This window comes from Canis aureus, chromosome 3 (assembly GCF_053574225.1).
Source record: "Canis aureus isolate CA01 chromosome 3, VMU_Caureus_v.1.0, whole genome shotgun sequence".
NCBI lineage: Eukaryota > Metazoa > Chordata > Mammalia > Carnivora > Canidae > Canis > Canis aureus.
In genome coordinates, this window is record NC_135613.1 from 67,647,520 (window position 1) to 67,673,550 (window position 26,031).

Consider the following 26,031-nt stretch of genomic DNA (forward strand, 5'->3'; position numbering starts at 1 on the left):
CCCCTCCCCCACCCCCACCCCCGCGCGCCCCGCCCCCTCCGCCGCGGGGTTCCAAGGGCGGTTGGCCCGCCACGGCCACGGGCACTCGGCCACTCGGCGCTGCGGGGCTCTCGGGGCTGAGAGCGCCGGCTCTAGGGTTCGGGCTGGGGCCTGAAGACAAGTTTTCTGGGACGGAGCGGCCCGGGGAGTGAGGAGGTGGGAGCCCGACCCGAGAGGAGCCTCGAGGGAAGGACCCGGGAAGGGAACCGGGGGCGGGGGCCGGGGGAAGGGGACCCGGGAGGCCCGGGAGGCCCGGGAGGCCCGGGAGGCGGGCGCGGGGACTCGGCGGCCTTGGGAGGAAGACGGGGACACTTGGCGCTGGCCCGGGGGGCGCGGCCGGGGGCGCAGGTGTCCGGCAGGGGCCGGGCGGGGGCGCCGGGGGGTCCGGGGCGTCGTCCCGGCGCCCGCGCGGGTGGCACCGCCGAGGCCGGGGGACCCGCACCCCGCGGCCCGCTGGCTCGGGGCCTGGAGCGGCGCCGCCGACCGTCCGGGAGCTGCAGCCCGCGGGCGCCCGGTGCTCGGTTTGTAGGCAGTGTAATTAGCTGATTGTCCTCTGCTGCTTACAATCACTAACTCCACTGCCATCAAAACAAGGCACAGCATCACCCGCCGGCCCGCGGGCAGGAGGACGCCACCCCGGGCGGCAAACGGCCAACCCCGAGCGTTGGCACCAAGCGACGCCTCGAGAGACCTGATGCGTCAGCGATTGCGGGGCGCAGGGCTGCGCGCCCAGCACGTTGTCAGCCTGCGAGGACACTCCTGCTAGGTGGCCGACGGCTGCTGCTCCAGGCAGCTCAAGTCCCAGCTACCCCGGGAGTAAAAGCAAGATTGGGCAAGCCGCCTGCGGGAGAGCGAGCGACAGGTGTAAAATGTAATGGCTTCAACTGTGAGCTAGAGTGACATTGAGATTTGGGGGAGGAGCCCTATGTAACGTCTAATGCTGGACATGCTGCCCTTGATCGCCAGTATGTAGTAAGGGATTCGCCAGCCCACCTGCTGAAGTGAGCTACGGTTGAACCAGGGAAAACCAGTGTGATTTGTCTGTCACAACGTATGGGGCACCGACTTGAGACTGCAGTGTGTGATGGAAGCAAACCTTGTTTTTCTGTGAGTCTAGTTACTAGGCAGTGTAGTTAGCTGATTGCTAATAGTACCAATCACTAACCACACGGCCAGGTAAAAAGATTTGGGAATCATCCAAATGAGCTGCCCATGCACATCAGCGTGTTAGGGGGAGGGAGGGGATTGGAACGCTCGAATATTACCCATTGCCTATTAATAGCTTAACCGAGAGAGAAATCAGTATTTTAGCAGCTAAATACACAATGTATAGTTTATATGTCTTTATAATTTGTTTCCTTCACGCTCTTAACCCAAAAAAAATTTTTTTTAGCTAATTGGGAAATAGGATATTTTCCTTCACTGATCCATGTCATTGTATAGACTTGTGATAATCAACTTTTGAACTGTGAGACTGTATTATTTTGAAAGAATAAAGTGCCCTAAGGTCCTAAGTTGTGATTATTACCTTTCCTGAATTGGCTTTACAATGTCCATCTCAATTCCTGCCACAGTAATTGCAACTTTGCTATGGCTGAAGTGGTTTCATTGTTCCTAGATTAACGAAATCTCCCAGGAAAGTTATTCACTCACACTTATTAATATTTTTATAAGGATACATTCATATTTTTCATGATTTTTTTTTTCAGGAAGGGACTGAGTTCACACATCAGATATAGTCCTTTTTTTTTAATTTTTATTTATTTATGATAGTCACACAGAGAGAGAGGCAGAGAGAGAAGCAGGCTCCATGCACCGGGAGCCCGACGTGGGATTCGATCCCGGGTCTCCAGGACCGCGCCCTGGGCCAAAGACAGGCGCCAAACCACTGCGCCACCCAGGGATCCCCAGATATAGTCCTTTTAAGTGATCATTTACAACTGTTGCAGTGCAGGCAGCATTCGGTGAGACTGATTAGTAAATGCATTTACAATCTAAATCCAGCTTCTTCCGTAAGATTTCTCTTAAGAGGATGGGGCAGAGGGGAATATACAACAAAAACCTTACACAGGTACTTCCTGGCCCAGTTCAGAGCTCTGGCTCCCATAGACTAGGATGTTAGCTGCTCTATTGAATTCTCCAACCAATATCCACATAGGGTGTGCTGAGCTGTGGCAATCTGTTGTGGGAGGAGAGGTGGGTTGGGGTGGAAGAGCTAAGAATTTAAAAGCTTTATATATTTAGATATATTTGGGGTGGAGGAGGAAGCTGGGTAGGGTGTGGGTTGAAGGCTGGCTGAGGTTGTAAGAGAGCTAAGTGCTGCCCTACCGAGGCCAACGGGGACAAGAACCACCCCAACCTTGATGTTTTGACTCTTCCTACCCGGGCCGCCAAGGCTTGGACTGGTCCGGAAGCCTGTGATAGTGCAGAAGTGGGCTTCAGAGAGCCCACAGGCACGCGCTGGACCCCAGCATCTACCCAGGAGAGGAAGGAGGGCTTGGGGCGGTGGTGGCCGCCAACTTGACGGTTCTCTGCAGGGCGGGGCTGGCAGAAGAGGAGGAAACTCGGAGCGGCGTCCTGAGTTGCCATGGAAACGAGGGCCGGCGGAGGCCTCCCCAGCCACCAGAAATCCGTTGAAATTTGTCCCCAGGGATTACTGGTGTTCGCAGGATCTTCCGAACAGGATTCCAACTTGGCCAAGCAGTTCTGGATCGCTGCGTCACTGTATCCTACTACTGAATCCCAGTTGGTGCTGCCCCGAGGTAGCAGCCAGCGCCTGCGGGTGGCCCGGCCCTCTAGGCCCCCTGGGCATGGTGAGTAGCTGCCTCCCGCCTCTGGTTTCTGCCTCCACCCTAAGTAACCAACCTGGAAGAAACCAGAGCAGCTCCCAGGAGAAACCGACAAACCTAATTCTAAAATAATCTTTCATTTCATTGGGTGTGTGTGTATACATATATATGTGTGTATATGCACATATATATATATGCCACATCTTCATCTTATATACAATGGAATATTACTCAGCCATTAGAAACGACAGATACCCACCATTTGCTTCAACGTGGATAGAACTGGAGGATATTATGCTGAGTGAAGTCAATCGGAGAAGAACAATCATTATATGGTTTCACTCATGGGGAACATAAAAAATAGTGAAAGGGAATAAAGGGGAAAGGAGAGAAAATGAGTGGGAAATATCAGAGAGGGTGACAAAACATGAGAGATTCCTAACTAGGAAATGAACAAGGGGTAGTGGAAGGGCAGGTGGGCAAGGGGGTTGGAGGTACTGGGTGGCAGGCACTGAGGGGGTCACTTGACGGGATGAGCACTGGGTGTTATATGTTGGCAAATCGAACTCCAATAAAAAATATACAAAAAGAATCATTAGAAAAAATTATTTCAAATGTCTAAAAACCCAATACAAACAGGTTTTTTTTTTTAACTTCTCAGCAATCCTTCCACCCAGAAAGCATCAGTGGTATATTTGTTACATCTAAAACCACATCTGAAAGTATCCCTTAGGTGATGGCATCTATTTGGCCAAACAGTATAGAATAATCTGGAGAAATGCTATATGTTGACTGAGAGGATGTTAAGGGTGGTTGTTTACATAATCAAGTTTAAACATGAAAGCCTCAGAGAAAGTTGAAAGCAGAATCAATATTAGGAACCAAGTTCCCAGACCTGTAAAAACCTTAGGAAGCCTAAGATATAGAAACTTGTCATGCAAAAAAAAAAAAAAAAAACCTTTTGTTATGCAACTTTTATAGGTATAGAAAGCTTAAATACCCCCTTTTTGTAGAAAGCTTAAATACCTTTAATGCTGTAGTCTTCCCAATAATTTCTTTACTTCCCTTTGTGTTTTTTAGAGAAAGTTTACCTCCAGCCTTTCTCCCTTGAGAAAAACAGTAAGTACCAAGTTTCATGTATTTCAACATCCTGATTCCTAGATTCTTCAGAAGATAGGTAATAAGTATAAGGAGATATCTTTACACTTTGGCATAACTTCCTGAATTGCATACCAAAACCCTGTCTCAGAGACTACCCTATTTATCCAAAGGAGAATGTCTAAATTCCCCTAACATCTTGAATAGTAATGTAGAAATTGGAAACTCTGATACTGCAAATACATTCTCTTCAGAAACCTTGTCTCTGGACTCAGGCTTACTCATCTTCTAAAGAGATTAGAGGTTCCCTTTGCCATAGCTCATTAATTCAGTCTCCAATTATTTATGAATCTAGTTTGTGAAGTTTCAAGACAGTACATATTTGTCTTTACCTTCCTACTCTGTTACCTTTTAACATTTATCCAAGTTTATATCAGCATTTTTATAAAATCATGATAAAATTATTTCAGATTGAATTTGACTTTATTTCCTTTAGAGAATACAGATGTCACTGCTGAAACCATAAAGATTCAGGAATCTGAGGAGAAAGAAAAGTATCTTCAAAAGGTAGGCCAATATTTCAGAAAGTCATCTGATTTTCATTAGAAATTCATTATTATTTTCTAAATAATCCCAGTTATTCTTTTTAAATACATATATGTAAAAAATTTCTACTTCTGGTACATCAGCTTGAGCAATTAAAGAAACTTTATTAGAATTTTAATCGAAAATTTAAAAATTCCATTAAATTTTGGCTACTGTCAGCATCAGCCAAAGCCTAAGGATATACAGGAACAAGAGAGTCAGAGGGAAATGGGGGGAAATGGATTCACACACTTTCCACCCAATAAAGCCCCAAACCATATTCAACATTCTAAGAACATTGTAACAATTGGAAAAAAATCAAATAGACTATCTTAATAGGTCAAAATTAAGTGATTAAGTGACAGACTCAGAGGAATGAGCCTGTCATCTAGAACCATTTTGACTAAAAGCTGAAATTGAACACATTAATACAGTCAAATCAACTGAACACGTCTCCTTTTGGCAACATCTCTTATTTGCTTTCCCTAACACAGGCACAGACTTTAACTCTGCAATTAATACAGTGATTTATAGGAACATTTTTTTTTTTTTTTGGTTAATGGATAAGTTCCATTCCTGTAACTGTTCCTGGGCTATAAAAGCAAAGATAGAAGATTCATTTGGGCTTAATGTCTTTAATCATTGGATATACTGGCAAACTCTGAAAGACTTATCGGGAATTCTACATAGATTATAGAATAATGCATTTGTGTTTGCCGACTGCATTAATTCACTTTATAGACTACTGGGGATTCCTCCAAACAAATGAGGTGATTATAAATAGTCAGCATTTTCTTTTTTCTTGAGGATATTAGGCACTCTGTGTTTATACCGGGACTTAATGGGTGGGATGGAGTCTAACTTTTAGTGAGGTAAAAATCATTAAATTCAACTACCTCAACACTTTCTAATTTCATTTTTGGAGGAGATTAAAAATAAAAGATTAAAGAACAAACTTTTTGGGCAGCCCTGGTGGCTCAGCAGTTTAGTGCTGCCATCAGCCCAGGGCGTGATCTTAGAGACCCGGGATCGAGTCCCATGTCGGGCTCCCTGCATGGAGCCTGCTTCCCTCCGCCTCTCTCTCTGTCTGTGTGTGTCTCTCATGAGTAAATAAAATATTAAAAAAAATAAAGAACAAACTTTTGTCAGTTCTTATCACGTTTTGCAAACAGTTAAGACAGTGTGAGTTACAGTTGGATGTTCTGCTGATGGTCTATCATATCAGTACGTCTTAGAACTGGTTTCCTTACCTCAGGTTCTTCTATATTAATTAAGAAATTAATTACAAATATTGATTGAGAAGTACTAAGTGCCAAGTACCATACTAGATGCTGGGAATCCACAGATAACATGTGGTCCCTGATCTCAAGGAGTTTACAGTCTGGTGGGAGAGACAAAGTCAAAAGTTATGATACAGTCTTATGATAGATGGCTATGCACATAATACTATGGGAACATGAAGAACATCAAAGTGAAATTTAGGGAATCAAGAAATCTTCCCAAAGGAGCTGAGTCTTAAGGAATATATAGAGTGGACCAAAGACTATGCAGAGCAGTCCTCGACAATGTGCTAGTTAAATTCCTAAAACCCAAGTCCAGTTATGCTTGTCTCCTTCTATATTGGTGTGCTAGGGCTGTGGTTACAAAATACCACAGACTGAGTATTTTATCTTCTCACAGTTCTGAAAGCTGAGAGAGATCAAGATACCATCATAGTTGGCTTCTGATGAAACCTCTCTTTCTGGCCTGTGGATGGCCAACTTCTCACTGGGTCCTCACATCGCACAGGGAGAGAACTCTGGTGTCTCTTCCTCCTCTTATAAGGACATCAGTCCTATCATATTAGGGCCCCAGCTTAATTACCTCATTTAACCCTCATTACCCCCCTACAGGCCCTATCTCAGAATACAGCTACCCATACAGGTACGGCTTCCACATCGGAATGGCAGGGGGCACAATTCCGTCTGTTCATCTACTTTTGTTTTATCCTTGGCTCTCCATTTCTGCAGGACCAAGACCAAATCCTTCACCATGGTAGTGAAGGTCCTTTCCAATCTGACCATAACCTGACTGACTGCTCCTACTACACTTCCCCTTCCCCTGTACCCTTCCTGACCCCAGTGTAGCCCACTCTGTACCATTGGTTCGCAACCACTAAGCTAGGGCACACTCTATATCCTCCCCATATGTGCTATCAAAGTGGTGGAATAGGTAAAGTAATTTTTGCTGAACCTAAATATACACATTATTCTGTGATATCTGCCAAATTGTACATTAAGTCAAGTGGGTCCTGCAATGCAGTAAAGAAGAAGATTCTATTTGTTGAGAGTAGAAGAAGCCCAAGGAAACAGCAAGCCAGCAGGAAAAAAAAAAGTTACTGAATGTATGTCTCATATAAGTACCTAGGAGAGCTTAGTACAGCATAGTAGAGTGCTGTTTCAGACAAGGCCGTGGTACAAAAGGCAAGAGAATCCTGCAATAACTGGATGCTATAATAGATATCCTCAGATATTATTATGATATATTTGTAACAGCCAATTTAGTGAGTGTATACCATGTGCTATAAACTAAGCTAAGCAGTTTACATATATCAACTCACATTCTCCTTAAAATAGCCTCATGAGGATTATCCCCATTTAATCAAACAAGGCTTAAATGGTTTTCCAGTTCCCACAAGTGGCGAGTGGCAAAGCCGAGAATCAAAGTCTATATCCTAACTCCAGAGCCCATGAGACTCATTGTATTATAATGATTGCTGGCTGTGGCACTGTCTGAGGCTGCTGCCAAATAACCTAAAATTCAAAACTCTAGTATGAATAAAACAAGTGTGAGAAACACTGCTTCCAACCCTGTGAGACTATAAGCTGTTTATCCAACCTGCAGTGCACTTTCGTGTCTATACCAAAGCGCTCTTCCCCATGTACCTTCAAGGCCTACCTCAAGTGCCAACTTCTCTGTGCCAGGAGAGGTGACCTAGAGACAAGCAGAACGAAGAGCTTCCTGCCACATGCTCCTACAGCAAGTTGCCTCTCTCTCTCTCACACAGTCTTCATCACGGTGATCTGTGTTATGGACCATTGTGTGTGTTTTTGTCTTTCCTGCCAAATTAGGCACCATGGTGTAGTGGACTTCAGAGACAGAGCAAGTTTGGAAATCTAACTCTGCCACTCACTGTTTGCATGACCTCAAACAACCTATTTAACTCTGTGAGGCTCAGCTTCCTCAGATATAAAAGGAGGAATGATAAAAAATAAACAAAACTTCATCGAGTTGATATAACTTATGTGAAGAGCCTGGCCACTACAACAACAAATCAACAGATGCAAATTCTCTTCTCCCCTCTGAGGATGGAGATCCTTTCTTATTGCTTAAGTCCAGTGCCTTTCTGTTTATTGGAACCCACTACATATTTGTTTCTTTAATAAATAAATGCATAAATGAATGAATTAATGGTGAACATATGCTCTATACAATGATATTTCCATTTCCGTTTTGCCTTCCCCACATATATCCATCTGGCAAATTTTTCTAGGCTGATAACTTTTGCAAGCATACTCCCCCAAGCTAATCTATGTGCAAGTCTGCTTTAGGAGCATGTTAGCACATCACTTCTATTCTCAGTTTTGCTTTTATCTCATGGGTCTCTGTGTGGTGGGAGGAAATGTGACTCCCTGTAATTATGAAAACATAGAGTCAATTTTTGGATACTGCCATTTTTCTAAGTCTGTAGCACTTCATCTGCACTGCTGCCATCGCAATTCTAGAACTTTTAGTCGGGTGGCAGAAAATAAGTGGCAATGAGAGGTTCTTGTTAGCTAATAAAAAATGTACAATGATCTATTCAATTTCAGAGAATCTACACATTTTGAACATGTACATTGACAAGTAAATACTCAGTATGATTTTCATTTTATTTTTTTTTTGATTTTCATTTTAAAATGGGAAAAAATATTTTGCATTAATTCTCCTAAGGTTTTTCTTTTACTTTTTCTTAAAACTAATGAAAAATCTAAAAATTTCTTTTCTGTATGTCTTAAAAGTACTTTCATAAAAGCTTTTTCTCCCAACTCATATTGATTTTTTTGGTTGCTGAACTTTTTTTAAACTGTAATGTTACCCTCCATATTGGAATATATTCCAGGTATACATTATAAATGCTTTTGGTTAGTGGACAAAATGCTATTAATCACAACTACTATTTCTTTGATGGATGTCCATGGCAGAAAATCAAAAACAGTTGAGTCTGTCAAGATTAAATGGCTTACTCTGTCCATAAAGGAAACCTTATAGCACTGTACTAGACCATTATTCTTCCTTTGAGAATTCTAAAGTAGTCTGAAAACATTATAATAAATGAATAGTCAGCTAATTTTTTTGAAATCTTAAAACTAATTTGCTTTTTAGTTTTGCCACCTTTAAGAAAGCTCTTTAGCTGATTATCTCTTTATAAAAAGAATTTTAAATAATTCATTTGCTGGGAGAAGGAAGACGAGATCAGAGCAGTATTTTAAGGCATATGTAGAGATGGCGTATTGGAAATAGCCATCTGGAATGAAAGGTCTGACATGAGTGCATACAAACTAAAGATTTTTACAAGAAATTTTTGCAATCTACAGAACAACATCCTCAATACATTCTTTTTGGGGAATGAGGTTTTAATCCATTCTATCACACAATATGTGCAACTAGATTGACCATAGTTTAAGTCATCCTCAAAAGTGAGCTTGCTATATGGCACTTCCATGAACCAGAAGCAAATTATGCTATGAGAACATTCTTAGAAGAATCTTAGAAGCTTCACAATACTTTTATTTACTGAATTATGAAACAGCATGAAAGTGGAAAACTTTACTGTTATCCTCCATCATCCTACACTTTCAAAGTAATTAAGAGGGATACTCATACTCATTATAAATCAGTTTCATAGAGCCAAACCAAACATGTAAGAAATTTCCTCAGTGTCATTGCCATGATGCTCAGATAAAAGAAAATCCTCTTTGGTGCCAAACTGATCAGAATTGGCTTCCTAGACAACCCTAAATTTTCTCAGTAACAGTGTTATCTAGCGTTTTTTCTTTTTAGTTTTACCATCCTTCTCTAATGCAATATTAGCAAAGTTCCTTTTCTCCCATAAAATACATACCATTAGGAAACAGTAGGTTTCTCCTTTACCAACAAAATATACTTAGTCATTTAAATTCCTGTTGTTCCTAATTTGTCAAAGAACTCAAGTAGAAGAATCATAAAAATAGAGCGTGCATTCACAGTAAGAAGCAAATATTTTGGTAGCAAATGATAAGACTACATAAATATGAGTTACTCTTTAATGTTATCTATAGTACCACTTTGTTTTCAAACATTATTCAAACTTGGGAAACATTTTCAGTTGAGAGGTTCCTTCCTCTCTTAATCTTCTTTGTAACTTCTACAATCCATGAAAATATAGTTGGGGAAAGGGATCAAATAGATGAGATCTGGGATCATATAAATGAATTCATTGCCCAAGACAGACCCAGCTGCAGTTGGACAGGGCCAGGTCCCAAAAGCATATTTTCCTCCCCCCCCCCCCAGAGATCTATGTACTTTATCTTTTATATACATCCACCTTAGGAGCAGAATAAAACATTTTAAACCCTAAGATACAACTGGTCAAGAACCCATACTAATGATCTGCTCGTAAAACATGATTAAATGAAGCTATTGAATGCAGAATGAAGCCCAAAAAGATTATGTATGTTTAAAATAAATGACAAGACAATAGTGGAATAGAGTCTGCAGGTCACAGAACAAAGACATAGTTGATGAGCATTGTATGTTCTCCAAAGGAAGTGATACCAGGAAAAGGCAACAGAGAGAAATGGAAAGTCATGGTGCCAAGGTTCAAAGCCTATAAGAGAAACCTTGCCATGGGAATTAGCATACAGGGTCAGGGGTGGAAAATAAGACAGGACCACTGTCCCAGAATACCTGGGATACTAGACAAGGAAACAAGAAAGAAATTGGACACAGGGCACAAGACAGTATTCCACATGCTGGAACTTTGGTACGAGGGAGAGGCTTTGCTATAAAAAAGAAAACAAAGTCCTAGAAGTATAAATCCTTCCCCTCAACAATCACATTGCTCAACAGTTGTGTTATTCCCCTACTGCCATACCAAGAAAACTATTTTAAAGCCATTAATATAGAAGAAAAAATTGACCAAGCCAAAAGATGCTTAAAAATCAATTTGGCTCAGTTGGTTGAGCGTTCAACTCTTGATTTCAGCTCTGGATCATGAAATCAAGCCCCGCATCAGGATCCGTGCCGAGCATGGAGCCTGCTTGGGATTCTCTCTCTCCCTTTCCATCTACCCCTTCCACTCACATGCTCTCTTTCTCAAAAAAAAAAAAAAAAATCAATTTACAAACAATTGATTCTGTTAGGTAAAAGTATATTTTCATTGTTACAGTAATTTAGTCATTTATTAGAAAAATTTACCTTTTATTAAGGATAGTATATCTAAACCTTGAAACTTTTATTATAAAGGTTACATTTTTAGAGCACAGAATAACTAAAAACAAAGAAAAAAACCATCATTTTTAATGATGGTTATAATGTTTTATATATTATCTTTACATTCTCTGGAGTTAATGACTATAAATGCTGCCAGTAGACATAATGTAAACCTTGATGCAGGTAAAGACACTAGCCTATAATGTGAGGTTGGATTGGACTTTGTGTAGGTCTTACTTCATAGAGATAAGACTCCACACTGAAACATAGGGTCATGTGGCGCCAGGCTGAATTTTACTCAATGTTTGCCCAAAGCAGCTGAAAACTCTGTAGCCTTAAAAAGAGATGTAGACAAGTTAAGGATCTAAGTTGAAGAGGAAATGCTAAGCCCAGGCAAGAAGGGCCAAGCAAAGCCATATAGGAAAAATAAATCATGAAGACAAAAGTTAGGAGAATCTGATTTGGAAGAATTGGGCAAGATTCATTCAACAAATATTTATTGAATACCTCTATGTACCTAGCACTGTGCTGGGCACTAGAGTCAGATGATGGAGTCCAACATGTTTTAAATACACAAACTCTATCCTTATATGAAACTTGCTGTCTACTCAGGGAGAGAGATTAGTGAAAGAATTATATATGATGTTAAGACAACATTTAATAGGGCAGTATTTTTTTAATAAATTTATTTTTTATTGGTGTTCAATTTGCCAATTGTTATTGTTATAGAATAACACCCAGTGCTCATCCCATCAAGTGCCCCCCTCAGTGCCCGTCACCCAGTCACCCCCACCCCCTACCCACCTCCCCTTCCACCACCCCTAGTTCGTTTCCCAGAGTTAGGAGTCTCTCATGTTCTGTCTCCCTTTCTGATATTTCCCACTCATTTTTTCTCCTTTCCCCTTTATTCCCTTTCACTATTTTTTATATTCCCCAAATGAATGAGACCGTATAATGTTTGTCCTTCTCCAATTGACTTATTTCACTCAGCATAATACCCTCCAGTTCCATCCACGTTGAAGCAAATGGTGGGTATTTGTCATTTCTAACGGCTGAGGAATATTCCATTGTATACATAGACCACATCTTCTTTATCCATTCATCTTTCGATGGACACCGAGGCTCCTTCCACAGTTTGGCTATTGTGGACATTGCTGCTAGAAACATCGGGGTGCAGGTGTCCCGGCGTTTCATTGCATCTGTATCTTTGGGGTAAATCCCCAGCAGTGCAATTGCTGGGTCGTAGGGCAGATCTATTTTTAACTCTTTGAGGAACCTCCACACAGTTTTCCAGAGTGGCTGCACCAATTCACATTCCCAACAGTGCAAGAGGGTTCCCCTTTCTCCACATCCTCTCCAACATTTGTGGTTTCCTGCCTTGTTAATTTTCCCCATTCTCACTGGTGTGAGGTGGTATCTCATTATGGTTTTGATTTGTATTTCCCTGATGGCAAGTGATGCAGAGCATTTTCTCATGTGCTTGTTGGCCATGTCTATGTCTTCCTCTGTGAGATTTCTGTTCATGTCTTTTGCCCAATCCATGATTGGATTGTTTGTTTCTTTGCTGCTGAGTTTAATAAGTTCTTTATAGATCTTGGAAACTAGCCCTTTATCTGATATGTCATTTGCAAATATCTTCTCCCATTCTGTAGGTTGTCTTTTAGTTTTGTTAACGGTATCTTTTGCTGTGCAAAAGCTTCTTATCTTGATGAAGTCCTAGCCTCAGCAATCAGACAACAAAAAGAAATAAAAGGCATTCAAATTGGGAAAGAAGAAGTCAAACTCTCCCTCTTCACTGATGACATGATACTCTACAGAGAAAACCCAAAAGGCTCCAACCCAAGATTGCTAGAACTCATACAGCAATTTGGCAGTGTGGCAGGATACAAAATCAATGCCCAGAAGTCAGTGGCATTTCTATACACTAACAATGAGACTGAAGAAAGAGAAATTAAAGAGTCAATCCCATTTACAATTGCACCCAAAAGCATAAGATACCTAGGAATAAACCTAACCAAAGAGATAAAGGATCTATACCCTAAAAACTACAGAACCCTTCTGAAAGAAATTGAGGAAGACACAAAGAGATGGAAAAATATTCCATGCTCGTGAATTGGAAGAATTAATATTGTGAAAATGTCAATGTTATCCAGGGCAATTTACACGTTTAATGCAATCCCTACCAAAATAGCATGGACTTTCTTCAGAGAGTTGGAACAAATTATTTTAAGATTTGTGTGGAATCAGAAAAGACCCTGAATAGCCAGGGGGAAAAAGAAAACCATAGCTAGGGTCATCACAGTGCCAGATTTTAGGTTGTACTACAAAGCTGTGGTCATCAAGACAGTGTGGGACTGGCACAAAAACAGACACATAGATCAATGGAACAGAATAGAGAATCCCAGAAGTGGACCCTCAACTTTATGGTCAACTAATATTAGACAAAGGAGGAAAGACTATCCACTGGAAAAAAGACAGTCTCTTCAATAAATGGTGCTGGGAAAATTGGACATCCACATGCAGAAGAATGAAACTAGACCACTCTCTTTCACCATACACAAAGATAAACTCAAAATGGATGAAAGATCTAAAAGTGAGACAAGATTCCATCAAAATCCTAGAGGAGAACACAGGCAACACCCTTTTTGAACTTGGCCACAGTAACTTCTTGCAAGATACAACCACGAAGGCAAGAGAAACAAAAGCAAAAATGAACTATTGGGATTTCATCAAGATAATAGGGCAGTATTGATCCAATCAAGGGAACAGGAAGGATTTCTGCAAAGACAAGCTGAGATTTGAAGGAGAAATGGGCATAGGCCAGAAGAAGGGGTGGAGGGAGCAATGGGAGAGCATTCCAGACAGCAGAGGCAGCTCTGCAAAGATCCTATGCTTCAAAATCCAAATCCAAAATCCATTTCAGAAGCTGAATGATCAGTGAGGTAATGCAAAGTTTAGGCCATGGTAAGAACAATGAGAAGCCACTGAAGGGTCTGACACTGGGGATTGATAATACCAGATTTGTTTGCAAAAGTCAGGATACTAAAATATAGAGAATAGTTTCCACTGAAATATGTATGATGGAGCAAAGAATGGATCAAAAGTGGCCAGAGCAGAAGAGGGCAAACCAGAGTGGAGGACATTGCAATCACCCCGCTGGGAGGTGATGGTAAGATTGATTAATTAGAAAAGAGGAGGTGAGTGAGTATTAGGAAGTACAATAGCTAAGTCTTCAATTATACATTGGATATGAAAAGTAAGGCCAAGCAAGCTATCAAAGGTAACTCATAGTACTCTGGATTATACAACAGGTGCCATTCTCTGACACAAGGGATAGACAGAGGTCAGGTGTTACACTGGTATTTTGTTTTGTTGGAGAGGGGCGGGGTTAAAAATTCAGTTGAGACTTAACCAGTTTGAGACTTTAACCAATTCAGTGCCTTTGAGATGAGCAGGTGGAGTTGTTGGATAGGCCTGAAACTCAGGGAAGGACCAGGGATGAGATTTGGGAGTTAACCCCTACACCTTCCTTCCTATAGCCTAATGGGCAGGACAGGAAAGACACACTGGAAATAGGAGGTCAGTGCTATTAATCCATTCATCTTATCTAAATATATATCAATATGATGGAAACCCTGAAGACTCAGTAATTTGTTTGTGGAGGACAAGCCTTGGTAATTATCTCAGAGTGAATCATCAATAATATATCATTCAATCACATATACTCTATTGAATTTTGAAATGCAATGTTCTTTCAGGCTCCTGTTTTTCTCAACATTAAAATTCAAATCTCACGGCCTTTTAAAAAATAAGTGCCTTAATCAATTTTTAAAAATCACTTCTTTTACTTTCATGCATTTATTTTGTGTGAAGATTTTAAAATAAGGGCTACACTTTTCTGGTAATTATTATTGGTTTCCATTAAAATATGTGTAGCAGAACTAAGAAAAAATATGTAGCAGAACCAAGAAAAAAATCTATTTTTTTATTCTTCACAATGGATAAGTTAATATTTTATTGAAACCTACATTTAAGAAAAATTGTATTGACTCTCTCTTATGTAATGACTGATATGTTTTCCTCATTTTAGCAAGCTGTCATTTTTAAATGAAAATTATATATGTCAGGGCTATGGGACTTAAGCCAGGATCAAGCAATTTCCAGGAGGTATGAAAGGTGCTGAGATACGCATCTTTGCCCTTCTAGTCAGCATTCTCCTCCAGCTAATAACCCTCTGACATCTTCCATCCACTCTCATAGATTACTGCTCTTAGGTTTATCTTCTGAAATTCCTCTGGAGAAAGCCTTTTCACTGATTATTCGGGCTGTCTTTCAAGGTATATAGTAGATCATTCGAGATCCAGGAGTTCTGTATCTTACTATATGGTAGGTATAATTTACTATATGGAAATTGTAGCATCTACAAATCAGATTTCAACTAACAGGCACAGGGAATGATAGTAAAGCTATAGAGTAAATTCAAAGTGGAGGCATTATCAAAATCAGCAAGCTAGCAGGTAGATACCGCCTTTTGGAATCAAGCCCAGATGTGAGACTTTTTACTGCCAATGCATTGTTTTACCTAAAGTCAATGAGAATTCTTACTTTCCTCAAGTTAGCACTTGTAACGTGGAAAAGAAAGAGAACCTACTGAGGATGACATTTGTAGACTAAGAGCTGAAATTCCCTACTGCTCATATTGGACTCCTAATCATGGGTCTAGAATTAAAACTTAAATTTAGGAGCCTCAAGGAAAAAAGTCAGATAATGTTCTTAACCTCTGTTAAACCACAGAGCCTTGGCTCTGCCTAAATGATATTCTAAATTTGGAATGTAATTCCCATTGAATAGTTAACTTTTAATCAAAAAATCCTATCATAAATATTTATATTAAATAAGATCTTAGAAAGCTCATCAGTTTAAAAGTACTACTATTGGGATGCCTGCATGGCTCAGTCAGTTAAGTGTCCAACTCTTGGTCTCTGCTTACATCTTGATTTTAGAGTCTTGAGTTCAAGCCCTGTGTTGGGCTCCAGGCTGGGCATGGAGCCTACCTAAAAAAATAAAAGGTACTACTGTGATTCAACTATTCTTTATCCTTTAATATACTTTTTGCAAAGTGCTACATGATACCATTAAATAAACTTTGATCAAAGCTGACCTCAAGCTAGATTAGAACCCTACTCTCTATTGCCATAGCACTCATTTTCTACTTAGAATATAAATTTTTCTGAGAGTAGACACTATTCTTGTCTTAGTCACCATGGTTAATCCTAATTATTCTTCATTTTCAAAATGAAGACTGAATGAAGTAACCATTTATCACTCTGTGTGTGTGTGTGTGTGTATGCATGCATGTGCACATGCACGAGTGTGTGTTTATTCCAAAATCTCTAGGATGTGTTCAAAGGGATCTAGCAGAAGAACATAGGATATGGAGTACAGAGGCAGAGACACAGGCAGAGGGAGAGACAGGCTCCCTGCAGGAAGCCCGATGCAGAACTTGATCCCAGGACCCTGGGATCATTACCTAAGCCAAAGGCAGAGGCTCAATGGCTGAGCCACCCAGGTGCCCCCACATATGCTATTTCTGATGAATGTTTCACTCAACAAATTTCAGTCATAATCCAAAGAAGAAATGTATTTTTCACATGAGAACCAGGTCTTGAGAAGAAAGGACCTTTCTTTTAAAGTCTAGTGTTTATTAAGAGTTTCTTTTATATAACTGAAGATTAACTAAGGAGAAAGCTTATAATACACTGGAGAATTTGTGGGCAGAGGAATTTGCACTACATACTCAAGGCAAATAATCTCTTGGGTATCCCTCCTCATTTCACCCTTTCTTCCACCCAACTCTATCCACCAGCTCGTCCATAGGCCAGAAGTGGAGGCATCAGTACCCTCCACAGCTGTGCACAGAGGGTACGCAATCTATCCTTCTCCTCTTTTTCCTACTCTTCCACATTTTGAAAACATTAGAAGGAAAGTTTTCTCTAATAATAATAATAGCTACCATTTATTAAATATCTACCAAATACCATGCAGAATGTTTTTTTTTAATATTTTTTTTTAATTTTTATTTATTTGTGATAGTCACAGAGAGAGAGAGAGAGAGAATGAGGCAGAGACACAGGCAGAGGGAGAAGCAGGCTCCATGCACCGGGAGCCTGACGTGGGATTCGATCCCGGGTCTCCAGGATCGCGCCCTGGGCCAAAGGCAGGCGCCAAACCGCTGCGCCACCCAGGGATCCCACCATGCAGAATGTTAAGAAGTGTTTGCATGATCTTTAATTTTCACAACAACTTTCCTTAGAAATGAGATATCCAAGGCTCAGAAAGTAGTTCTTGGATTTACTTGGATCATAAACCTCTAACCTGTGGATTAGTGATTACAATTGGAGGGAAGAAAGGAGAAACCAGGAGGGATAGTGAAGGTATTAATTTGCCATTAATCGTACAGCAGAATTGAGATTCAAACCCAAATGTTTGGCTCCATAATCTGTGTGGCCACCCAAGTCATTTGGCCCTAAAAAAACAAAAAGAACTAAGAATCCTTGATGTGACACTAAAATTCATTAACCATCTACGCTATATTAAATTTTTATATTATCATAGCCTAATTTCCTGGAATCAATTTTTATTCCATAATTGATTTTTTTCAAGAATAGTATATAAATAATATAAATTTTTAAAAAGATTTTATTTATTCATGCGAGACACAGTGAGAGAGAGAGAGAGAGAAGCAGAGACACAGGCAGAGGGAGAAGCAGGCTCCATGCAGGGAGCCCAACGTAGGACTCAATCCCCAGTCTCCAGGATCATGCCCTGGGCTGAAGGTGGCACTAAACCACTGAGCCACCTGGGCTGCCCTAAATAATATAAATTAAATGTATAAATATATAAGAAAATATTATGTTAAAATATTAAAATTCTGATCTCCCTATATTATTATTTTAAGAATTAATAAATTTTATTACTAAAACCCCTTGTAAATATAATATTCCATTAATGGCCATAATCAAAACACTGTGATTAGAAATGGTTATTCTTTTGTTGTTATAAAAATTTTTTAAAGATTTTATTTATTTATTTATTTATTCATGAGAGACACAGAGAAAGAGAGGCAGAGACACAGGCAGAGGCTCCATGCAGGGAGCCTGATATGGGACTCAATTCCAGGACCCCAGGATCATGCCCTAAGTTGAAGGCAGACATTCAACTGCTGAGCCACCCAGGTATCCCTGTTGTTATAAAATTAACAAGTAAATCATTTATCCCTACTAACAAGGTAAATTGTAAGGATTTTTTCTTATCACTGAATTTATTTAGTTATCAAAGCAGAGATTTATTAGAATAGTTGGCAGTGTTTTTGTTCTGGTGACAGAACAAAACTGCCTACAGAAGTTTTCTTATTCATTCCCAGGAAACATGTCCAGGAAGCAGAAATCAAATCATATTTGAAAGCTTTGTTTCTGGTGCATTATAAAACTGGTTTGGTACTAAAAGCCATTATAATAAAAAAGGACCTAAAGTCAAAAGAAAAAAATGCATTTTTTTAACATAAAATCTGTTTATTTTTTACCAAGAAAAAAAGGGCCAGAGGACAAGGTGAGCAGGGGTCGGGGATGATGCTAGGAGCCACAGACTGAGTCAGGTTCTAGAGGTTCCCCAGCCATCTGCTCTTTACCCCACTCTAAAATAAAAAAAAAAGTCTATAATTGGAGCCCTTGGTCAGGTTACACATGCCAGGAGAACTCACTCTACACCATGATGCTGGTGCCTCAGTGCTGGCTAAACTCCAGAGTCAGTGACTGTTCTGACTCTCCTACCGTGAATAAGCGTTTGGTCTGCACCAATCATAGAATAGATGCATCTCTCTCTTCAAGACAAATGAATTTTTAATTTTAATAGTATTTTAGATCTTGTAACTAAATATGTGTCTATTTGTATATTAGAAGTGTTACAACAATATAATTTGCCTATGGCTACCCAGGCCTAGGTGTGCTTTACACACAAAATAATCACATAGTTTTGGGGGTTTTTTTAGGATTTTTTTAGGGTTTTAAGATATATCCATTGTTTAATTTCACTACCTAAAACATTTTTCTTTTTTCTTTTTTTTTTATTTTTTAGGCTAATAATTGTGTGTATTAGTGCAATGATATCATTCAGACATTATGCCACAATCAGTTCAACAAAAATTCATTGACTATCATCTGCAAGGCTCTGCTAAGCCCTAAGGAAGGATAAAATGATGAATAGACTCTGAAAGAGTCATGGTAGCAATTATGAGATAAAACAAGGAAAGTAAGAGCAATACCTAAAAGGTATAAAGTGCTATGGAATCACAGTATGGGAGCAGTTAATTCCCACTAAGTACATGTGTAATGGAAAAGCTAGAAAGGACACCAACTCTGAATCCCTATGTTGAAAACATCCGAAGTCCTTATCCACAGACATTATTTTATTCAGTCCCTGGCAAGTAAACAAGTATGAAATTTAGCTTGGTATTTACAAGTACCCTGGATTATTTCTCTTTCAATAGCAGTGGTATACAAGACCTAAAATTCAAGTAAAAGGTAGAAATCCTGTCCCAAAATAAAAACTTCATAGACTTATAAAAGGCAAGATTCATAGGACATGAACAAAATGAGACAAAGCCAAGGCATAGGTGCACCTGCCCCAGCTGCTGATTGCTCCTGCCCTGTATGGGCTCCCCCTCTCAAGTGTCTCTGTGGAGCACACCCAAGATCAGTAGCTTCTCCTGCAGGCATCCGGGCGGAGGACTCCTCCTGAGAAACCACTTAGCGATGCAGCTGCCTCCAAGGCTCTGTACACGCTCTTTCTGCTGCCTCAAAGTCTTGTATCACCATCCTGTCTCTATTGCTCCTCTGGTGATTACCATTTGTAGGAACAAGCTTGTCTTCTCTGGGACATCTTTCTCCCCGTAGATACATACTCACCCTGGTCTGAATTAAGGGTCTCTCTTCAGGTCTTGGATTACATCCTATACCATCTGCATTGTAGCACATTTGAAACCATTCTCTGTAATGACCTTGCAGGCAGGAATTGTGTTGTACAGCCCCTAGCACAGAAATGTTACATCAGAAGTACTCCTTATGGTTTGGAATGTGTCTCCCCTTTAAAACAATACCTTAAAGTCCTCATCCCCAAGACCTCAGAATGTCTCCTTATTTGGAAATAGAGTCGCTATAGATGGAACTAGTTAAGGTAAGTTATTGCTGGAGGAGGGTGGGGTGTCCTTCTAAGACAGCTACGAAAAGACAGAGACACACAGAGAGAAAGGAATGTGCCTATGCAGGCAGAGTTTGGAGTTACACAGCTGCCAGCAAGGGATGCCACAGATTGCCAGCAACCACCAGAGGCAAAGGAGGGCTCCCCTACACATCTACACATCTCAGTGGGGACCATGGCCCTGCCAACACCTTGATTTTGGTCTTCAAGCATCCAGAACTGTGAGACAATACATACCTGTTGTCTTAAGTCAGCCAGTTTATGGTACTTTGTTAGGGCAGCCCCAGGAAAATAGCGTAGTACTTAGTAAACCTGAATGGACGGATGACTTCGAATTTTTACCTGGCTACAACAAATCTGTATCTATGCTCAGTTATCTCTTTCTTCTAGCCTGAGTCTAAACAGAGCTCCTTTCATTTTATTTGGCCACTTGAAGGTACATATTTTATTTGTCTGATTCTCAGGTTTTTCTTTTGTCCTCAAATACTGCAGATGCAATTTTCCTTTTTTTTTAAGGTTTTATTTATTTATTCATGAGAGACACAGAGAGAGAGAGGCAGAGACAGAAGCAGGCTCCATGCAGGGAGCCTGATGCGGGACTCGATCCCAGGACTCCGGGATCACACCCTGGGCAGACGGCAGACGCTCAACTGCTGAGCCATCCAGGCGTCCCCAGATGTGATTTTCTGCCTGGCTTTCCAAAACTGAAAATAACCAGATTTTATGAAAGAATTTTTGGACCTATTTTTGTCTCTTTTTTTTATAGTCTATATCTTGAGATACAGATTTATCAATCTTCATGCCTGCAGTAAATTAGTTTTTTACACTTAGGAAAACTTAACTGAGAGTGTCCATGTCTCAATATCGAAGGCAAGAGAGATGAGAGAATGAGAGTCCATGCGTAAGCTATTCAGAGTCGTCCCGTCACGGGTTTGGGTTGTGGCATGCTGTTTGAGTTTGCTGATCTTACCATTTAATGGCAATTTAGTGGGGTGGACAATAGCTGGGGCTTTGTTGTCAAACAGAGCTCGGATCAACGCCAGTTCTGTCATTTCATGGCTTAGGTAAGTTACTTAACCTAGTTACCTCCTTTGTAAAGTGGGGTAATAGTGGTATAATAACTTCTGAGTTATTAAAAGAAAATAATGGCATAATGTACATTAAGTTCTTAGCATGGTTCATGTAGTAATAAAGTCTTAATAAAAGTTTTTATTAGATTTTGGATGGGCACAAGAAAACACCCTTCCACTGAGTATCAAAACCACATTATTTTGTAAACCAGGATTCTCTGGAATACACTGGAAAAGTATGAATCTATCATGGAAAACAAATATTTTTAAATTCTACCAAAGAATACCAGAAGGAAATGCAAAAAAAAAAAAAAATCTACTCTTTACAGACAAAGTCTTTATTACTGAGTCAAGAAACTCACCCACTTTTTTCCCCCTTTAAACAGGCTAAAAGGAGAGATGAAATTCTACAACTCTTAAGAAAACAAAGAGAAGAAAGGATCTTGGTAAGACTGAGGAGGCATCCAAATAAATCTATCATTGAGGAGGGAGGGAACTATGGCAAATCCTCAGAGGTTTTATGGATTGTCCCCATAAATCTAAATACTCATGGTCCAGAGCCATCTATCCACTGGTGTGGGGGTAGACATCAGGCACTTTGGTCATCCCTGAGAAATCAAATCTCCAGAGTATGCAGCTCTGCTAGGATAGAAACGAGGTGATGCCAGCAGGTTTGGTGTCCTGTTTGATAAAAACTGTCAGATACTCACATGGGCCACTGCAGTGCTAATCTTTGTTTTACAATGATTGATCTTGTTTACACCATACAAAAACAAATGCTGAATGAAGAGAAACATAATAAAATAGTAAAACAAGAATAGCACCCTATAAACATACAGGTGTACAAACACCTGTTCCCCTGAATGAACCCCAAATATCTTAATCTGGAATATTTCTAATCCCAGGGTTTCCAGATTTAAGAAGATAGTTTGTGTAAACACTGTGATAATTATACCTCAGTTTTTTTTTTAAGTAAGAAATGTCAGTCCATGCAAGTAAAAATTTTCCTCTTTTGAGTTTTGTTTTATTTTGTTTTTAGAAAGAACTGGTTTCCCTTCCTTATAAGCCAAAAGCCAAAGTACACAAAGCAAAGTAAGTTTATTTTTGTCAAAAATATTCTTACCTTTCAAGATCCCCCCATAGAGAAGCACTTTTTCTCCTATTCCCTTTGCCCCCTCCCCTCAAATCTTCTAAAAACCCACCCACTGTATTTACAGATTTCTTGCCTTGAATAAAACTCCTCATCCACATTAAAGCTTTTGTGCCCACTTGCATAACTGTGCAATAGGCCAGCATAAAATGGTCAAACAGGACAGCAGATCAAGCCTAAATATTTTTTTAAGATTTTATTTATTTATTCATGAGAGACACAGAGAGAAAGGCAGAGACATAGGCAGAGGGAGAAGCAGACTCCCTTCTAAGAGGCTGATGCAGGACTCTACCCCAGGACCTCAGGATCACGACCTGAGCCAAAGGCAGACGCTCAACCTCTGAGCCACCCAGGTGCTCCAAGCCTGAATCTTTGTACACATTCCCTTCCCCTTCTTTCCCATTCTGGGCTACACATTCACCTGCCAGCGTGGTCTCTCAGCCTCCACTCTCCCCACACTCAGTCCCTCACCTGTTGCAATTTAGCAGGCCTTTTAGATTACCAGCTCCAATACCACTAAAGGCATCCCTAAGGTCACTAAATCTAGGTTCATGTAGCAAGAACTTTAGCATCACAGTGAGGGGTTAATTGCCTTATCCCTGGAATAGCACTGGAGCTGGAGGAGGCACTTGGTCCAGAAGAGTTTAAAGGAAACCCGCTATCACAACTTCATCATTAAAGAAGCCCTAATAAAAATCTCTCCATTTTTATTTTTTTAATCTCTCCATTTTTGTATTATGACTGAAAACCAATGTAGCTAACAACCTTAATTTGACAAATAAATATGTGCATGCTGTATTCAGGGAAAAACAGAGAGTAATAGAATTTTTATTCCTATCTCACTGGGTATTGAGGCTGACTCCAGTTAATGTTATCAAAGTAATACTCTTAAAAAACAAATGTGTCCACACAAATTTTAAAAAGTTTTGTAAAGAGCACCTATGTGGCTCAGTCAGTTAAGCTTCCTTCCTTTTATTTAGCTCAGGTCATGATCCCATGATCCCAGGGTCCCAGGAGCCCACGTCAGGCTCCTTGCTCTGAGGGGAGTTTTCTTCTCCCTCTCCCTCTGCCTGCCACTCCTGCTGCTTGTGCTGTCTCTCTCTTTCTCAATCTGTCGAATAAATAAATAAAATCTTTTTAAAAAATAAAAAATAAGTTTTGGAGGAAGTGAAAAGATCATTTAATCACCTGGCTGTGTTGTCTATGTAATTCTCAGCAGTTTAATTTCTTGCTTTTCAGCCAGATGATTTGAATAAGCTTCTAAGGGTAGAGCAAAACTAGTCAATGGAAAGATGCACTTATCTGATTCAAATAATGGGTCAAGATTGGAACTTACATAGCATCAGCGATAAGTCTGGGCACCTTAGGTTTCTGGGCATATTTTTACAGGAATGCTCAGAACATTCCTGCTACCACCCCTGTTGATTCACCTAAGAGTAAAACATTATTTCACAGCTTGACGGATAATTCTTTACATGCTTGTCTTTTGTAATTCCTTTTGTATATTAACTTGCCCATTTTCCCTCCTTTGCCAGGAAGCCTTAGATTTCATTCCATTTCACTGGGACATCTTTCTCCCTTGAGCTTCTTATACCATCTGTACCATTTCTTCAACAAATAATGACACCGGACTTTGCAGCCATATTCTATAATTACCTACTCATTAACTCTTACATTATATTTTTTTGAGAAAGAGAGAGTGGGGGGCCGGCAGAGAGAGAGAGAGCGAGAGAGAAGAGAAGGAGAGAGAATATTAAGGAGGCTCCATGTTTAGCACAGAGCCTCACCACCCTGAGATCACAACCTGAGCCAAAATCAAGATGAGACACTTAGCCAACTGAGCCACTGAGGCACCCCCCATATATTTTTGACTTGTCTCTCAACTATTTTGCAAGCTCAATGAGAAATTGGGTCACCCAAAGTGCCTAGCACACTGACTACATGCAGGAATTCAAAAAATATTGGTAACAAAAAATTTTCATTCAAAAATATCATGTAATTCAGTATTAGCTAATTTAGAAGGTGATGCTTTTATACTGTACATTATAAACATTTTTAAATTTTTGAAATATTTTAGACACAATTATAAAATAATTCAATTTTCCCTCTTTTTCCTCCCTCCATCCTTTGTTCACCCAACACCCCCTATACACAGAGATACACCTTTACCATCCTCCTCTAACAGATCTTCTTAGGATAATCCAGGTCTCCTTTTGTCAGAACTAGAAATAGAAAGTATGTTCATAGTAAGGTTTTAGTATCAATATGTTTAGTGCCCACCACAGGAATACTTGCATTTTAAAGGCAGTGTAACTAGAAGGAACAATGGGTATCCAAAGAAATCAATTATCAGTGATAATCAGAAGTGTGAGCAAAATATATTTAGGGTCCCAAACCCTCAAAACACACTTCCCATCATAATGGCCATTCCTCCCACCTGTAAGTTCATACTTGGTGGCAAAATATAATGCATAGTCAGAATCCAAGACAGTAAATCTTTGCTGGGGAGACTTTCCAAAGTTGTTTCCATGCTATATTGTGTTCACAACTACCAAGTTCCGTGTAGTAAAACTGATTCATGTTACTGCCAACAGGAAAGTGATATTAAAGTCAGATAAGGAAGACCAAGAGGAGGTCAAAGCCTTGGACTAACACGCTTGGCACATGGCAGAGGATGGCTCATGTACATCTTTACTTTTGAAACAACCTTCTCTTATGTCAGGATCACTGGGATCACTTTGTTAAAACTGACAAATAAAGTTCAATATGCAGACTTCTAGGAATCTTACCAATTATTGAACATGCATCTATTTTACTTGATGGATATACTGTATTTGATACCACACAATCATCTCTCACATCTTAAACTCTCAAACTCCTGTTTATCTTTTTTTTTCCAAGATTTTATTTATTTATTCATGAGAGACAGAGAGAGGCAGAGACATAGGCATAGAGAGAAGCAGGCTCTCTGAGGGGCCCGATGTGGGAGTCAATCCTGGACCCTGGGATCACACCCTGAGTCAAAGGCAGACACTCAACCACTGAGCCACCCAGGTGTCCCAACTCCTGTTTATCTTGTTTTCATCAGAAGGAGGTGTCCAGAACTGCTAAGTTGGATCTCTGTTATAAATATCAGATAAACAGGAAACAGGGGCTATTATGGAACTTAACTTTACAAAGTCCTGAAAACTTTAAAGCCTTCTTGCTGTGAAAAAATTTATATATATATAATTATATATATATACTTATTTATATATTTTTATAAATTTTACTATAAATATTTATACTATATTATATATATTTAATATTTCTATATATAGAAATGGATCCATTTTAAAATCCATTATATATATATATAATGGATATATATATATATATATATATATATGAAATCCACTTTCCAAAATTTGGTTTATTCCATTTCTGGATCATGTCTCTGAAGCCATAAATTATTTCTAGTTCTGTTAATAGCTGGCTTAACATTCCTATATCTTACACACATATGCATAATCTCATTGCCAGCCTACCTCATTTTCAACAGTCATTCCCTTTG

The 26,031-nt window shown here is 39.9% G+C and overlaps 1 protein-coding gene and 1 long non-coding RNA gene across 11 annotated transcripts in view; one reads left to right on the top strand and one right to left on the bottom strand.

Moving 5' to 3' along the window:
• Positions 1 to 57: 57 nt before the first annotated feature.
• Positions 58 to 25,257, top strand: HOATZ (HOATZ cilia and flagella associated protein). 5 transcript variants are annotated; one of them, XM_077893444.1, is made up of 9 exons: positions 82 to 195; positions 1,749 to 1,767; positions 1,951 to 2,003; positions 2,577 to 2,852; positions 3,909 to 3,947; positions 4,423 to 4,493; positions 21,715 to 21,774; positions 22,368 to 22,420; positions 25,073 to 25,257. In XM_077893444.1, the coding sequence occupies exons 4-9, from the start codon at positions 2,627 to 2,629 to the stop codon at positions 25,128 to 25,130; spliced, it is 507 nt and encodes a 168-aa protein (XP_077749570.1). In that variant the 5' UTR covers positions 82 to 195; positions 1,749 to 1,767; positions 1,951 to 2,003; positions 2,577 to 2,626; the 3' UTR covers positions 25,131 to 25,257. The 5 variants fall into 5 exon arrangements, with proteins under 5 accessions (XP_077749571.1, XP_077749570.1, XP_077749572.1 ...); XM_077893445.1 differs by lacking the exons at positions 1,749 to 1,767; positions 1,951 to 2,003 and having other exon boundaries at positions 58 to 195; XM_077893446.1 differs by lacking the exons at positions 82 to 195; positions 1,749 to 1,767; positions 1,951 to 2,003 and adding an exon at positions 972 to 1,146 and having other exon boundaries at positions 2,690 to 2,852.
• LOC144311236 (uncharacterized) overlaps positions 2,577 to 26,031 on the bottom strand; it is a 79,036-nt gene continuing 55,581 nt past the window's right edge. For 3 of the 6 annotated variants that reach the window (XR_013376813.1, XR_013376812.1, XR_013376814.1), the window contains one exon: positions 2,577 to 2,904. This is a non-coding gene — a long non-coding RNA (uncharacterized LOC144311236). Of the gene's footprint in view, positions 2,905 to 17,974; positions 20,089 to 24,601; positions 24,701 to 26,031 lie in introns of those variants that run through there. The other 3 variants (XR_013376816.1, XR_013376817.1, XR_013376815.1) reach the window with 3 other exon arrangements.